The sequence below is a fragment of the Nycticebus coucang genome, chromosome 11, assembly GCF_027406575.1.
Source record: "Nycticebus coucang isolate mNycCou1 chromosome 11, mNycCou1.pri, whole genome shotgun sequence".
In the NCBI taxonomy this organism is placed as follows: Eukaryota; Metazoa; Chordata; class Mammalia; order Primates; family Lorisidae; genus Nycticebus; species Nycticebus coucang.
Window position 1 is genome coordinate 37469223 of NC_069790.1, and position 14934 is coordinate 37484156.

The 14934-nt window shown below is 40.8% G+C and overlaps 1 protein-coding gene across 1 annotated transcript in view; it reads right to left on the reverse strand.

Moving 5' to 3' along the window:
• The window catches only part of DNAH11 (dynein axonemal heavy chain 11), a 389834-nt gene extending 377790 nt beyond the window's left edge, over positions 1-12044 (reverse strand). The window contains exons 1-2 of the mRNA XM_053553503.1: positions 11694-12044; positions 9013-9153 (exon numbers count right to left, since the gene is read on the reverse strand). Coding sequence (XP_053409478.1) covers positions 9013-9153; positions 11694-12044 — 492 coding nt within the window. The remainder of the gene's footprint in view (positions 1-9012; positions 9154-11693) is intronic.
• Positions 12045-14934: the final 2890 nt, after the last annotated feature.

Sequence of the window (14934 nt, forward strand, 5' to 3'; positions counted from 1 at the left end):
ACTCTGAACATAAAATTTAAAACTTACCACTCCATGACCAAGTGGGCTTTATCCCAGAATTGCAAGGATGGTTCAACATATACAAATCTATAAATGTAATTTACTATACAAACAGAAGCAAAGGTCCGCTGGACCTCCAGAAGAGCTATGCCAGGACCTGTGATCGGCACCCGCCCGGACCCGGGTAAGAGCGGCGCCGGGACACGCGATCGGCGCCCGCCCAGACCTCCGTAAGAGCTGAGCTGCGACCCACGACCCATGATGGGGCCTGTCCGAACCTCCGGAAGAGCTATGCCGGGACCTGCGACCTACCATCAGCACCCGCCAGGACCCGTAAAGAGCTGCGCAGCGACCCGAGACCCACGCCTCCCTGGACTTCTGTACAAGCCCTGACCAGGAACTCTGGGAGCGCGCAACCTTGCGTCCTCCCTCCTTTACCCTCCCTGCTCCATACAGGCATGCTCGTCTTGGCAAGGGACTCTGGTAACCACATGACCTGGGGAGCCCTCCCTGCCTCTGCGCAGAGCCCTTCTCCTGGCCAGAGACTGCTGGAGCCTTGGGTCCTCTGTGCCAAAGTCACTGAGCGCCAGGCACTCCCAGAACCATGTGCTCCACCCCCACCACCCTGTTGCTGGATCCGGGTGTGTCACACTCTGGAGCTGCTCCCACAACCAGAACGCCCTGGCTGGGGCAGCCACAGAAGAGCTACACAGGGTCACTCCCTACAAAGATCCAGCAACAATCAGGTGATCCCGCTGGGATCTAATCTTGGAGAGACACCTCCCCAACTCTGAGGATGGCCAGAGGCAATGGTGAAAAACAATCATGAGGCGAAATCAACACAAATACTCTGGCAATATGAATAATGAGAGCAGATCAACTCCCCCAAGGAACAATGGGGCAGACACAGCACAAGATGCCATGCACAAACAAATAGCTGAGATGTCAGAAATCGAATTCAGAATCTGGATAGCAAATAAGATCGAACTAGAATTCCAAGCAGTAACCCAAAATATGTCTCAAGAATTCAACGAATTCAAAGACCAAATGACCAAAGAGTTTGACACATCAAGACAAAAATGTGCAGCCCTCAAAGATCTGAGAAACACAGTAGAATCCCTCAGTAACAGAATGGAGCAAGCAGAAGAAAGAATTTCTGAAATTGAAGACAAAACTTTCAAACGCTTCCAAACTCTCAAAAAGGAAGAGAAATGGAGGGCAAAAACAGATCACTCTCTCAGAGAGTTCTTGGATAATTCAAAGAAAACCAATATTAGTCTTCTAGGGATCCCTAAAAGCGATGAAGCGGCTTCACAAGGCACAGAGTCTCTTCTCCATGAGATTATGAAGGAGAACTTTCCAGACATGCCAAGTGATTTTGAAATTCAGAAAGCAGACAGTTTCAGAACTCCAGCACGATTCAACCCTAATAAGATATCCCCCAGACACATCATAATCAATTTCACTAAAGTTAATATGAAGGAGAAAATTCTGAAAGCAGCCAGATGAAAGAAAACCATTACCGACAAGGGGAAGAATATTAGAATAACTGCAGCTCTCTCTGCTGAAATCTTTCAAACTAGAAGAGGATGATCCTCGAATTTAATCTCCTAAACCAAAGTAACTTTCAACCCAGGATCCCGTACCCAGCTCAACTGAGTTTCATTTAAGATGGAGAAATTAAATACTTCAATGACATTCACATATTGAAGAAATTTGCCATAATTAAACCAGCTCTCTAGGATATTCTCAGACCTATCCTCCATAAAGACCAGTGTAATCCTCCACCACAAAAGTAAACCCACCGAGAAAATTTTGATCAAATTCCAACTTCCATAGTCGTAAAAGGATTAAAAATGTTCACCGGACTCTCGAAAGGCTTATTAATATTCTCAGTTACTGTGAATGGTTTAAATTGTTCTATAAAGAAGCACAGGATGGCTGACTGGATACAAAAACTCAAGCCAGATATCTGCTGCATACAAGAATCTCACCTTACATTAAAAGACAAATATAGACTCAAGGTGAAGGGATGGTCATCTATACTCCAGGCAAATGGAAAGTACAAAAAAGCAGGCGTTGCTTTTTTGCAAATGCAATAGGCTTTAAAGCAACCAAAATAAGAAAGGATAAGGATGGACACTTAATATTTGTTAAAGGTTATACTCAATATAATGAGATTTCAATTACTAATATTTATGCACCCAACCAGAATGCACCTCATTTTATACAAGAAACTCTAACAGACATGAGCAACTTGATTTCCTCCAGTTCCATAGTAGTTGGAGATTTTAACACCCCTTTGGCAGTGCTGGATAGATCCTCCAAAAAGAAGCTAAGCAAAGAAATCTAAGATTTAAACTTAACCACTCAACATCTGGACTTAATAGACATCTACACAACATTTCATCCAAACAAAACAGAATAAACATTCTTCTCATCAGCCCATGGAACATACTCCAAAACTGACCACATCCTAGGCCACAAATCTAACCTCAGCAAATTTAAAAAAATAAAAATTATTCCTTGCATCTTCTCAGACTATCATGGAATAAAAGTTTAACTCAATAACAACAGGAATCTGCATATCCATACAAAAACATGAAAGCTAGCTTGATATAATGAGACTCTGTCTCAAAAAAAGTGATGAAATAAAATAAAATAAATAAATAAATAAAAGCATGGAAGCTAAATAACCTTATGCTGAAGGATAGATGGGTTATAGATGAGATTAAGAAGGAAATCACCAAATTTTCGGAACAAAACAACAATGAAGACACAAATTATCAGAACATCTGGGAAAGGCAAAGGCAGTCCTAAGAGGGAAATTTATAGCACTACAAGCCTTCCTCAAGAAAACGAAAAGAGAGGAAGTTAATAACTTAATGGGACATCTCAAGCAACTGGAGAAGGAAGAACATTCAAACCCCCAACCCAGCAGAAGAAAAGAAATAACCAAAATCACAGCAGAATTAAATGAAATTGAAAACAAAAGAATTATACAACAGATCAATAAATCCAAAAGTTGGTTATTTTGAAAAGATCAATAAAATAGATAAATCTTTGGCCAACCTAACCAGGAAAAAAAGAGTAAAATCTCTAATTTCATCAATCAGAAATGGTAAAGATGAAATAACAATATCCTCAGAAATTCAAAAAATCCTTAATGAATATTACAAGAAACTTTACTCTCAGATATATGAAAATCTGAAAGAAATTGACAATACTTGGAAGTACGCCACCTACCAAGACTTAGCCAGAACAAAGTGGGAATGTTTAACAGGCCTATATCAAGTTCTGAAATAGCATCAACTATATAAAATCTCCCTAAAAAGAAAAGCCCAGGACCAGATGGCTTTACATCAGAATTCTACCAAACCTTTAAGAAGAACTAGTACCTGTATTACTAAACCTCTTCCAAAATATAGAAAAAGAAGGAATACTATCTAACACATTCTATGAAGCAAACATCACTTTGATCCCTAAACCAGGGAAAGACCCAACAAGAAAAGAAAATTATAGACGAATATCACTAATGAATATTGATGCTAAAATACTCAATAAGATCCTAACAAACAGAATCCAACAACACATCAAAAAAATTATACACCATGACAAAGTGGGATTTATCCCAGGGTCTCAAGGCTGGTTCAATATGCGTAAATCTATAAATGTAATTCAGCACATAAACAAACTAAAAAATAAGGATCATATGATTCTCTCAATTGATGCAGAAAAAGCTTTTGATAATATCCAGCATCCCTTTAGGTTCAGAACACTAAGAAAATTGGTATAGAAGGGACATTTCTTAAACTGATAGAGGCCATCTACAGCAAACCCACAGCCAATATCGTATTGAATGGAGTTAAATTGAAATCATTTCGACTTAGATCAGGAGCTAGGCAAGGTTGCCCACTGTCTCCATTGCTCTTTAACATTGTAATGGAAGTTTTAGCCATCACAATTACGGAAGAAAAGGCGATCAAGGGTATCCACATAAGGTCAGAAGAGATCAAACTTTCACTCTTTGCAGATGACATAATTGCGTATCTGGAAAACACTAGGGATTCTACTACAAAACTTTAAGAAGTGATCAAGGAATACAGCAATGTCTCAGGCTACAAAATCAACACCCATAAATCTGTAGCCCTTATATATACCAACAATAGCCAAGCTGAAAAAACAGTCAAGGACTCTATTACTTTCACAGTAGTGCCAAGAAGATAAAATATTTGGGATTTTATCTAACAAAGGACGTGAAAGATCTCTATAACGAGAACTATGAAACTAAGAAAGGAAATAGCTGAAGATGTTAACAAATGGAAAAACATACCATGCTCATGGCTGGGAAGAATCAACATTGTTAAAATGTCTATACTACCCAAATCAATATATAATTTTAATGCAATTCCTATTAAACTCCATTGTCATATTTTAAAGATCTTGAAAAAATAATACTTCATTTTATATGGAATCAGAAAAAACCTCGAATAGCCAAAACATTACTCAGCAATAAAAACAAAGCAGGAGGAATCATGCTACCAGACCTGAGGCTGTACTATAAATCGATAGTAATCAAAACAGCATGGTACTGGCACAAAAACAGAGAAGTAGATGTCTGGAACAGAATAGAGAACCAAGAGATGAATCCAGCTACTTACCATTATTTGATCTTTTACAAGCCAATTAAAAACATTCTGTGGGGAAAAGATTCCCTATTTAACAACTGGTGCTGGGTGAACTGGCTAGCAACCTGTAGAAGAGTGAAACTGGACCCACACCTTTCACCATTAACTAAGATAGACTCTCACTGGATAAAAGATTTAAACTTAAGACATGAAACTATAAAAATACTTGAAGAAAGTGCAGGGAAAACTCTTGGAAGAATCAGCCTGAGTGTATACTTTCTGAGGAGGACTCCCCAGGCAACTGAAGCAGTATCAAAAATACATTACTGGGACCTGATCAAACTAAAAGCTTCTGCACAGCCAAGAACATAGTAAGTAAAGCAAGCAGACAGCCCTCAGAATGGGAGAAAATATTTTCAGGTTATACCTCAGATAAAGGTTTAATAACCAGAATCCACAGAGAACTCAAACGTATTAGCAAGAAAAGAACAAGTGATCCCATCTCAGGGTGGGCAAAGGACTTGAAGAGAAACTTCTCTAAAGACAGACGCATGATCTACAGACACATGAAAAAAAGCTCATCATCCTTAATCATCAGAGAAATGCAAATCAAAACTACTTTGAGATATCACCTAACCCTAGTAAGAGTAGCCCACATAACAAAATCTCAAAACCAGAGATGTTGGCGTGGATGTTGAGAAAAGGGAACACTTCTACACTGCTTGTGGAAATGCACACTAATACGTTCCTTTTGGAAGGATGTTTGGAGAATACTTAGAGACCTAAAAATAGACCTGCCATTTGATCCTATAATTCCTTTACTAGGTATATACCTAGAAGACCAAAAATCACAATGTGACAAAAGACATGTGTACCAGAATGTTTATTGCAGCCCAATTCATAATTGCTAAGTCATAGAAGAAGCCCAAGTGCCCACTGACCCACGAATGGACTAGCAAATTGTGATACATGTATACCATGGAATGTTATTTAGCTTTAAAGAAAGATGGAGACTTTACCTCTTTCATGTTTACATGGATGGAGCTGGAACATATTCTTCCTAGCAGAGTATCTCAAGAATGGAAGAAAAAGTATCCAATGTACTCAGCCCTACTATGAAGCTAATTTAAAGCTTTCATATGAAGGCTATAACCCAACTATAGCACAAGAATATGGGGAAAGGGCCAAAGGAGGTGAAGGGAGTGGGGAGGTAAGAGTGGAGGGAGGGTAATGGGTGGGGCCACATCTACAGTGCATCTTAGAATGGGTACAGGCAAAACTTAGTAAATGCAGAATACAAATGTCTACATACAATTACTAGGAATATGCCATGAAGGCTACGTTGAACAGTTTGATGAGAATATTTCAGATTGTATATGAAACCAGCACATTGTACCCCTTGATTGCACTAATGTACACAGCTATGATTTAACAATAAATAAATAAATAAAAGCAAAAACTTAGATCATGCAATACTCTCAACATATTCAGAAAAAGTATTTGACAAAATTCAGCACTCTTTTATAAAAAGAGCACTTAACAAAATAGGCATAGATGAGACCTACCTCAAAATTATAAAAGCATAATGAAAAACCCACAGCCAACATCATACCGAATAGGGAAAAATTGAAAGCATTCCTGCTTAGAACTAGAACCAGACAAGTTGCCACTATAACCATTTGTGTTCAACATAATGCTGGAAGGCCGAGGCAGAGCAATTAAGACAAGAGAAGAAAATCAAGGGTATCCAAATGGGGAAAGAAGATGTCAAACTATTGCTCTTTGCTGATGTGATCTTACATCTAGAAAACCTCAAATCTCTCGTCTGCCAAGAGATTCCTGGAATTGATAAATTCAGCAAAGTCTCAGTTCGCAAAAGAAAAGTACACAAATCAGTAGCATTCATGTATGCCAACAACAGGCCAGGGGCAAACCAAGTCCAAGACTCAATACCCTTCACAACAGCAACAAAGAAAATAAAATACCTAGCAATATTTAGCTAAGGAGGTGAAAGACTTCTACAGGGAGAACTACAAAACATTGAAGAAGGAAATAGAAGAGGATGTAAACAGGTGGAAAAACATATCATGCTCTTGAATCAGCAGAGTCAACATTGTTAAAATGTCAATACTACCCAAAGTGATCTACGGATTTAGGGCAATCCCCATTAAATTACTAAGATCATTTTTCAAAGGTCTAGAAAAAAATAATTCTATGCTTTGTATGGAACCAGAAGAGACCTTATATAGCCAAAGCAACCTTAAACAAAAAGAACAAATAGGGAAGAATCAATTTTCAAGCTACACTACAAGGATACAAAACAGCAAGGTACTGGCTCAAGAATAGAGACAGAGACCAATGGATCAGAACAGAGAACCCAGATATAAAACCATCCTCATACTGCCATCTGATATTTGACAAAGGAGATAAAAACATACAGCTGGGAAAAGAATACTTATTCAGTAAATGGCCCTGCGAAATTAGATAGCTACATGTAGAAAACTGAAACAGGACCTGCACATTTTACCACTCACAAAAATTAACTCACAATAGATAACAGACCTAAACATAAGACATGAAACTATAAACATTCTAGAAGAAAATTCTGAAGAAATTCTTATAGATATCAGTCTAGGCAAAGAATTTATGACAAATACCCCAAAGGCAATCACAGCAACAACGAAAATTAACCAAGGGAACCTGATTAAATTAAAAAACTTCTGTAGTTCAGTGGCTAGGGCGCTGGCCCCATACACCAGGGCTGGCAGGTTTGAATCCAGCCCAGGCCTGCTAAACAACAATGACAATTACAACAAAAAAATAGCTGGGTGTTGTGGCAGGCACCTGTAGTCCCAGCTACTTGGGAGAGTGAGGCAAGAGAATCACTTAAGCCCAAGAATTTAAGGTTGCTGTGAGCTGTGACACCATGGCGCTCTACCTTAGGTGACATAATGAAACTGTCTCAAAAAAAAAAAAAAATTAAAAAGCTTCTGTATAGCCAAGGAAACATTAGAGTGAATATACAACCTACAGAATAGGAGAAAATATCTGCGTGCTACACATTTGACTAAGGGCTCATAACCAGAATCCACACAGCACTCAAGCAAATCAGCAAGAAAAAACAACCCCATTAAAAAGTGGGCAGTTTGATGAGAATATTTCAGATTGTATATGAAACACACACATTGTACCCCTTGATTGCACTAATGTACACTGCTATGATTTAACAATAAAAATAAATAAATTTTTTTTTTTAAAGTGGGCAAAAGGCATGAATAGAAACTTTTCGAAAGAAGATAGACTAATGGCCAAAAATCATGAAAAATGCTCAATATCTCTAATCATCAGGGAAATGCAAATCAAAACCAAAATGAAATTTTCACTGAACTCCAGTGAAAATGGATTTTATCAAAAAGTCTGAAAACAATAAATGCTGTCATGGATGCAGAGAGATAGGAGCACTCATACATTGTTGGTGGGACTACAAACTAGTACGACCTCTATGGACAGCAGTGTGGAGAAACTTCAAAGAACTAAAAGTACACCTACTTACTACTGGATCCAGCAAATCCACTGCTGAGTATTTGCCCAAAGGAAAAAAAAGACTTTTCATAAAAAAGACACCTGCACCCAAATTTGTGTATGGCAGCACAATTCACAATTACAAAGATGTGGAAACAACCCAAGTTCCCATCAATACACGAATGGATTAATAAAATGTGATATTTGTACACCACAGAGTACTAATTAGCCATTAAAAAAAAAAACAGTGAACTAATACCTCTTATTAACTTGGATGGAACTGGATTTAATTCTTCTAAGTAAAGTACCATAAGAATGAAAAAACAAACACCACATGTACTATTATATTGGAACAAATTGATCAACACTTACGTGCACGTATAGAAAAACTCATCAAACATCAAGTAAGTAGGGGGGAGAAGGGAGATGGGTAAATTCACACACAATAGGTATAATGCATACCATCTGGGTGACAGACATACTTATAACTTTGACTCAGATGGTACAAAAGCAATTTATGTAACTACAACATTTGTATTCCCAAAAGATCCTGAAATAAATTTAAAAATAAAACACGTATACTGCTAAGTATAAAAGCCAATTCAATTCAAGTTGATTTGCATTTACTTCCATTATTTTGGACAGGATGGGGGGATAAAGTGAAATTACCACCTGCTGAATATTAGCATCACTGAGTATCAGCTCATTTCAGCAACAGCCTAAAAGCTATCACCCTCCATCCTCTCAGCCAAGGAAATTACTGGCTTCTACATGTTCTTTTTGAGTTGCGAGAGTTGTCCCAAATAATTCCAAATGTCATAGAGATAAATGAAAATTTCAAAGATTAAAGATAGACTAGTACCTCATCTAGAAAAACAGATACATGTCCAAGAGATGATGCAGGTAACTCTCCAAACAAAACCATTTGAGAGAAATTTACTTCAATGCTTTCAGTAATCTTCTTGGCAATATACACAAGTTTATGTTTTGTCTCTCTTGGAATCTGAAACAAAAGCAAAACAATGAGTCCACATTTACTATCTAGTTTCTTTGTTAGTAAGCAGGATATACTACACCCAGCTTGTATCTGTTTTGCTAGAAGACACGAAACTTGGCATCTTGCCTACTTTTACAAACAAGGTACTTCTGTTCTTCCCTATTATGCAGAGTGTATACAGTTTTTTCTTTTATAATCCTAAATTCCCGCCATCACTGGTGCAGAAATATCACCTGTTTAAAGGCATGTCAATTATACAGGTTATATACCATAATATCTCATAATTAAAAAATAAGGAACATGTAAAATGCTTCAATCTTGATAAGATCTTGCTCTATCACCCAGGCCAGAGTTTAGTGGCACAATCATAGTTCACTGCAGTGTCGAACTCATGGGCTCAAACAAAGCAGTCCTCCTGCCTCAGCATCCTGAGTAGCTAGGGCAACAGGCATGTTCCAACACACCTGACTTTGTTTTGTTTTGTTTTTGGTAGAGATGGGATCTCACTATGGTGCCAAGGGTGCTCTTAACTCTTGTCCTCAAGCACCATCCTCCTACCTGGGCATTTCAAAGTGCTGGCATTATAGGTGTGAGCCATTGAGCCCAGACAAATGTTTCAATCTTTTTTTTTTTTTTTTTTTGAGACAGAGTCTCGTTTTGTTGCCCTCGGTAGAGTGCCCTGGCGTCATAGCTCATAGCAACCTCAAACTTTTGGGGTCAACTGATTCTCTTGCCTTGGCCTCCCATGTAGCTGAGACTACAGGTGCCCGCCACAATGACTGACTTTTTTTTTTTTGAGATGGAGTCTCACTATGTCACCCTGGGTAGAGTGCTGTAGCGTCACAGCTCACAGCAACCTCAAACTCTTGGGCTTAAGCAATTCTGTTGCCTCAAACTCCTGAGTATCTGGGACCACAGGTGCCTGCCACAACACCTGGCTATTAGGTTGTAGTTATCATTGTTGTTTAGCAGGCCTGGGCCGGGCTGGAACCCACCAGCCTCCGTGTATGTGGCTGGCACCCTACTCACTGAGCTACAGGCACAGAGCCTGACTGTCTTTTTTTTTTGAAACACAGCCTCAAGCTGTCACCCTGGGTAGAGTTGTCACCCTGGGTAGAGTGCCATAGCATCACAGCTCACAGCAACCTCCAACTCCTGGGCTCAAGCAAGTCTCCTGCCTCTGCCTCCCAAGTAGTTGGGACTAAAGGTGCCTGCCACAACGACTGGCTATTTTTTGGTTGCAGATGTCATTGTTGTTGGCGGGGCCAGGCTGGATTCGAACCCGCCAGCTCAGATGTATGGGGCTGGTGCCTTAACTGCTTGAGCCACAGGCACTGAGCTCTGACTGGCTATTTTTAAGAGATGGGTTCTCGCCCTTCCTCAGGCTGGTCTCAGACTCGTGAGTTTAGGCAATCCAGTTGCCCTGGCCTCCCAGAATGCTGGGTTTACAAGCATAATCCACAGTGACCAGCCTGACAAATGTTTCAATCTTAAAATGTTATTTTTCTTATAATCTTGCCTTGTTTGGAAATAAACCAATTGAGATAAAGACAGGACACAAGAAGTTAATTTGTATTTCTGTTAAAGTGTTTAAACAAAACATTCTAACATTTCCACAACTCCTGAGACATTCTTTTTTTTAGACATTATAATGACCATCTGATTGATCTGACACTATAAGTAAGTGTTCCACTGCCTTGTCTAGTGACAAACATTTTTAGGGAAAAAGTTACAAATAGTAGAGTACAAAACAAAAACATTTAAAAATTCACAATACCCTAAGGTAACCTTCCTGTTATTCTCTTTCTTCCCTGGGATCCTATTTCCCATCTATTACAATGACCGCAGGAACTATCACTTTACAGCATGAAACTGAGGCTTTGCACCACCTAAGGAGAGTAACTCTTGCTACAAGCTCTTTAAGCTTGAAAAATACTGAGCACAAATGCTGTGCTTGTAGGTGATGAGTTAACCTTCTAACTCAAGCAATCTAAATTTGAAAAAAAGAAAGAAAGAAGGACCTGCTCCCCCCCCCCCCCAAATAGTCCATAAACATCCTGAGTGCTCAGAATGCCAGGGCGCTGCTTTTCAAGTTCTCACCCACCCCCAACCCCCACCCCCATGAAATGTGGTTTACAGAATGACTGACCCCATGACAAGTTATATGGGTTCTGTCAAACATCACTTCAAAGGCCCTGACTCCAGAGTGACCCAAGAGGGACAGAAACAGAAAACCCACCTTGCTGCTAACACCCAAGCAGATGAAGGCATGTTCGGCTTTCCTGCCTTACTGGGGATTCCTGGTCAGAGACAAAAGGCTGACCAGAAAACTAATCTACGGCCGCCAGTTGCAGCACAGCGGGTGCACATGGGGCGGGGATGGAGTGGGGGACAGGCTCCGGCTAGTGACTTGAAGGCAAGTTGTTGAAAGTGTCCTGAGAGAGTGCCCTGCGGGAACCCAAGGAGCTGCGAAGGGACTGTCCCCTCCTGGGTATCCGCTTCGCTGGGTGGAGGCGCGGCAGCTCCCTTGGCCTGTGGTCTCTTACCTCCCAGGTGGCCGTGAGCTGCCCCGCGGCGGCGACACTATACACAAGACAGGCGGGGCCGGTGCTTTCCAGAAACTCCCCCAGAACCTGCCGGTTGTCTTCGCTTTCCAAATACAGGCTCCACTTGCCCTCCGGGACCCCCAGCATCCGCGCCAGGTGGCCGCCGAGGAAGCGCACCCGTGCGTCTTGGCCAAAACTCCGCGCTCTCCCGGCCGCTGCCTCCTCTTCGTCCTCTTCCTCCTCCTGGAGCTGCATAGACCCCACCGCCTCCAGGCCGGCCCCTGGGCTTAGGCTAAGGGTCGGGTCTTCCCGAAAGCCTCGCGCCTCCCAGGCTGCCTCCGGGTCTGCCATCCAGCACTTCCGAGGGGACGCCGGGCCTGCCGGCTTCTCCCGCGTACTCTGCGCCAGCCCTGAGTGGGCGCGGACACCCCCCCGCCACCCCCGGAGGCGCCCACCCTCCTCTGTGATCGCCGCTAGCGATGACTTCTGTCCCCCACCTGCTACTGCCCTGCAGTCGCGCGATTGAGCGCAGCGGAAGCCGGGCGGGTCCGAGCACTGGCCCGGGACACGCAGTGCGTCCCGTTTCCCAGGGGACCGGGTCTCCGCCCAGCCTGCTGGGGGCGGAGTGAGCGCTCCGCGCAGCAGCCGGGTAGAGCCCCGGCCCACTGGGTGCAGAATCCGGCCAGGGAGAGGCGTAACCCGGGCCGGGCCAAGACCCGGTGAAGTAACTCCACTGCCTTCCGGCCCCTTCACCTGCTGCGCATCTTTGCTGGGGGCCCCCAGTGAGAGAGAGAATAGCCAGCTACTAACTGCCCTTGACTAAGCAGCGCTGTCTTCTGCCGAGGTCAGCGATAAACCTTGTACATTGAGTAGTTCGTGTAAACTCCAGAAAACCAAGGATCTGATTGGTCAGTATTTTAGGGGCCAGGTACTAGTCGTAAAGTAAGATTCAGGGCCAAAGTTGAGCACTTTTATTCACCTTGCCCAAGGTTGTCCAAATAGTACCCCAAAAGAGCCAGCCCTGAAATTCATCTTTCCCAGCTGTGGAAATCCAAAATCCAAGTATTCAGAATCCTGATGTCTACGCTCAACCGACCTGACACTTTCTGGAATGTTAACATGCCCAATAAGAGAATGCACAGTGCTCTTGGTAAACTCCAAAGACTTCCAGAAACCTGTAGAATTATCCTTCAATTCCAGTGCAAAAAGGTCAACGGAGAAAAGTTTCTCCTGGAAGTGTGAACAATGTAACCTAAAAATCATACCTTCATATTAATTTAAAAATAAAAAATAAATTTAAAAAAGTTTCTGATTGAAAACAGTCTTCATGATACTGGAACGGGATTTCACTGTGGCCTATTAGTGGCATTTGTTGAGACTACTGTGGAAATTGTGGTTGCTGAACCAGACAGAATCTTGAGAGAGTTCACCAACTAACAATATTAGTCCCTTTGGAAATCTCTAACCAAAGACTTCAACTCCTACCCTTTCTGTAAGGGCTATTTTAAGAGTGTTGTCCTCAGTAATCCATGCAATAAATAGATGTTTCCAGCAAGATTTGGGGACTTCAACAATTTTTCTTTTCAGGATATTAATTGTCTCTGAAAGCCATCTATAAGCTTTCTAGGTATATGATCAGAATCGTGGATTAGTGCAGGGTCTTGGAAAGCCTTTATAATTTCAAGGCTGTCAAGTCTGCTTTGTATGGTTGGTGATAATCTGTGGACCTCCCAGTAGTGCAGAAGCCTAGCAACCAGGAATTCCTGCTCTTCCCCTCACCCTTATATTCCAGCTCTGAATCCCCATACCTCAGAAAAATAGGAATTCTGTAAATGGTACCTAAATTAAATTGAAAGTGAATAACCACTTTCAAATCAAGCAGGAAAAAAAAATTAAAAATAGTGCTAATATGAAAGTACTATTTTCAAAAATTTAAATATGTAACAAAATGTAGAATGAAGACACTGCAAAGATTTACTCAACTTACTAATGAGGAAACCAGCAAAATGTGATCTTAGTTCTAAGGTCAGTTAGAGATTTATAGGCATTGGAGAAAGACTGTGGGTCTCCAAATGGCTAGGCTAACTAAATACTCATTAATGTCATACAGAGCAACATGATCCTTAGTGGTTTCTTTTAAGAATGACTTATTCAAAAATAAATTACATAAATAATGAACAAAAATCTATAAAAATATGACTTCACAGAGTTTGAATCTTTAATCATAGGTAATGAGTTCCACCCCAAAGCTAAGTTTTTCTAAATAATTAAGTAATCCTTTGGTGAGCCAGTTAAGTAGTGTTCCAATATGACAATGAAAGGACTTGGTATCTTTTCTTACATTATTCTCAAGTTTGAAATATTTTTTCTCAATATTAATAGTTAATGTTTATCCAAGTACCAACTATGTACCATGTACTGTACTGAGTTTATTTATTTCACAAAAAAATATTTACTGAACACCTACTAAGTACCAAACACTGTTCTAGGTGTCAGGAAATACAACAGAAAATAGGACAAAGTTTCTGCCCTCATATTGCTGATATGAGCCAGTCTTATCCTGGCTAAACTGGAGCTATACCAGCTGGGTTTCCCTTCAATTTCTATTTTCTAGGAATCTCAGTTTCCTCATCTGAAATAGGAAAATAAGGTGGTCGATCAGATTATTTTTCAGCAAATATCCCTCCTCCCAGCTTCATGAGAAAAGTATTCTGATCCCTTTCCAGCCTACTGAGTTCTGGTTTGCCATGTGACTGGCTTTGTTCAAAGGGATGTTGGCAGTCATAACAGAGACTTGAAATGTCTTTGCATAGTGAGGCTTGCTTGCGCCTCTGTCATTATCATGAGAATATTCTCAGCTAGCCTACTAGTTCAAGGAACCAACTTGGACCCAATTTGTAGTTAGCTCAGAGTCAAGTTCAGCTAAGCCGAGTCTTGCTCTGTCTCCCCTCAGTCAGCCCACAGACATATGAAAAAAAATAAAGGATTATCATTTTAAGCTAGATAGTTGTGGTAAGGTCTGTTATGCAGTAATAGTACCTGGTATGACAACAGAAGATATACCACATCAAAGTGTTCTTGTGAGAATTAATTCAGTTGAGGTATATAAAAAGCACAAACATTTAGAACAGTGCCTGTCATATGGTAAAGGATTTATTAGTTGGGGAGGAAGAAACATGAGAAACTAAAATTGTGTATGATGATGGTAAGTTTTTTTTTTTTACTGCTTCAATATAATTTT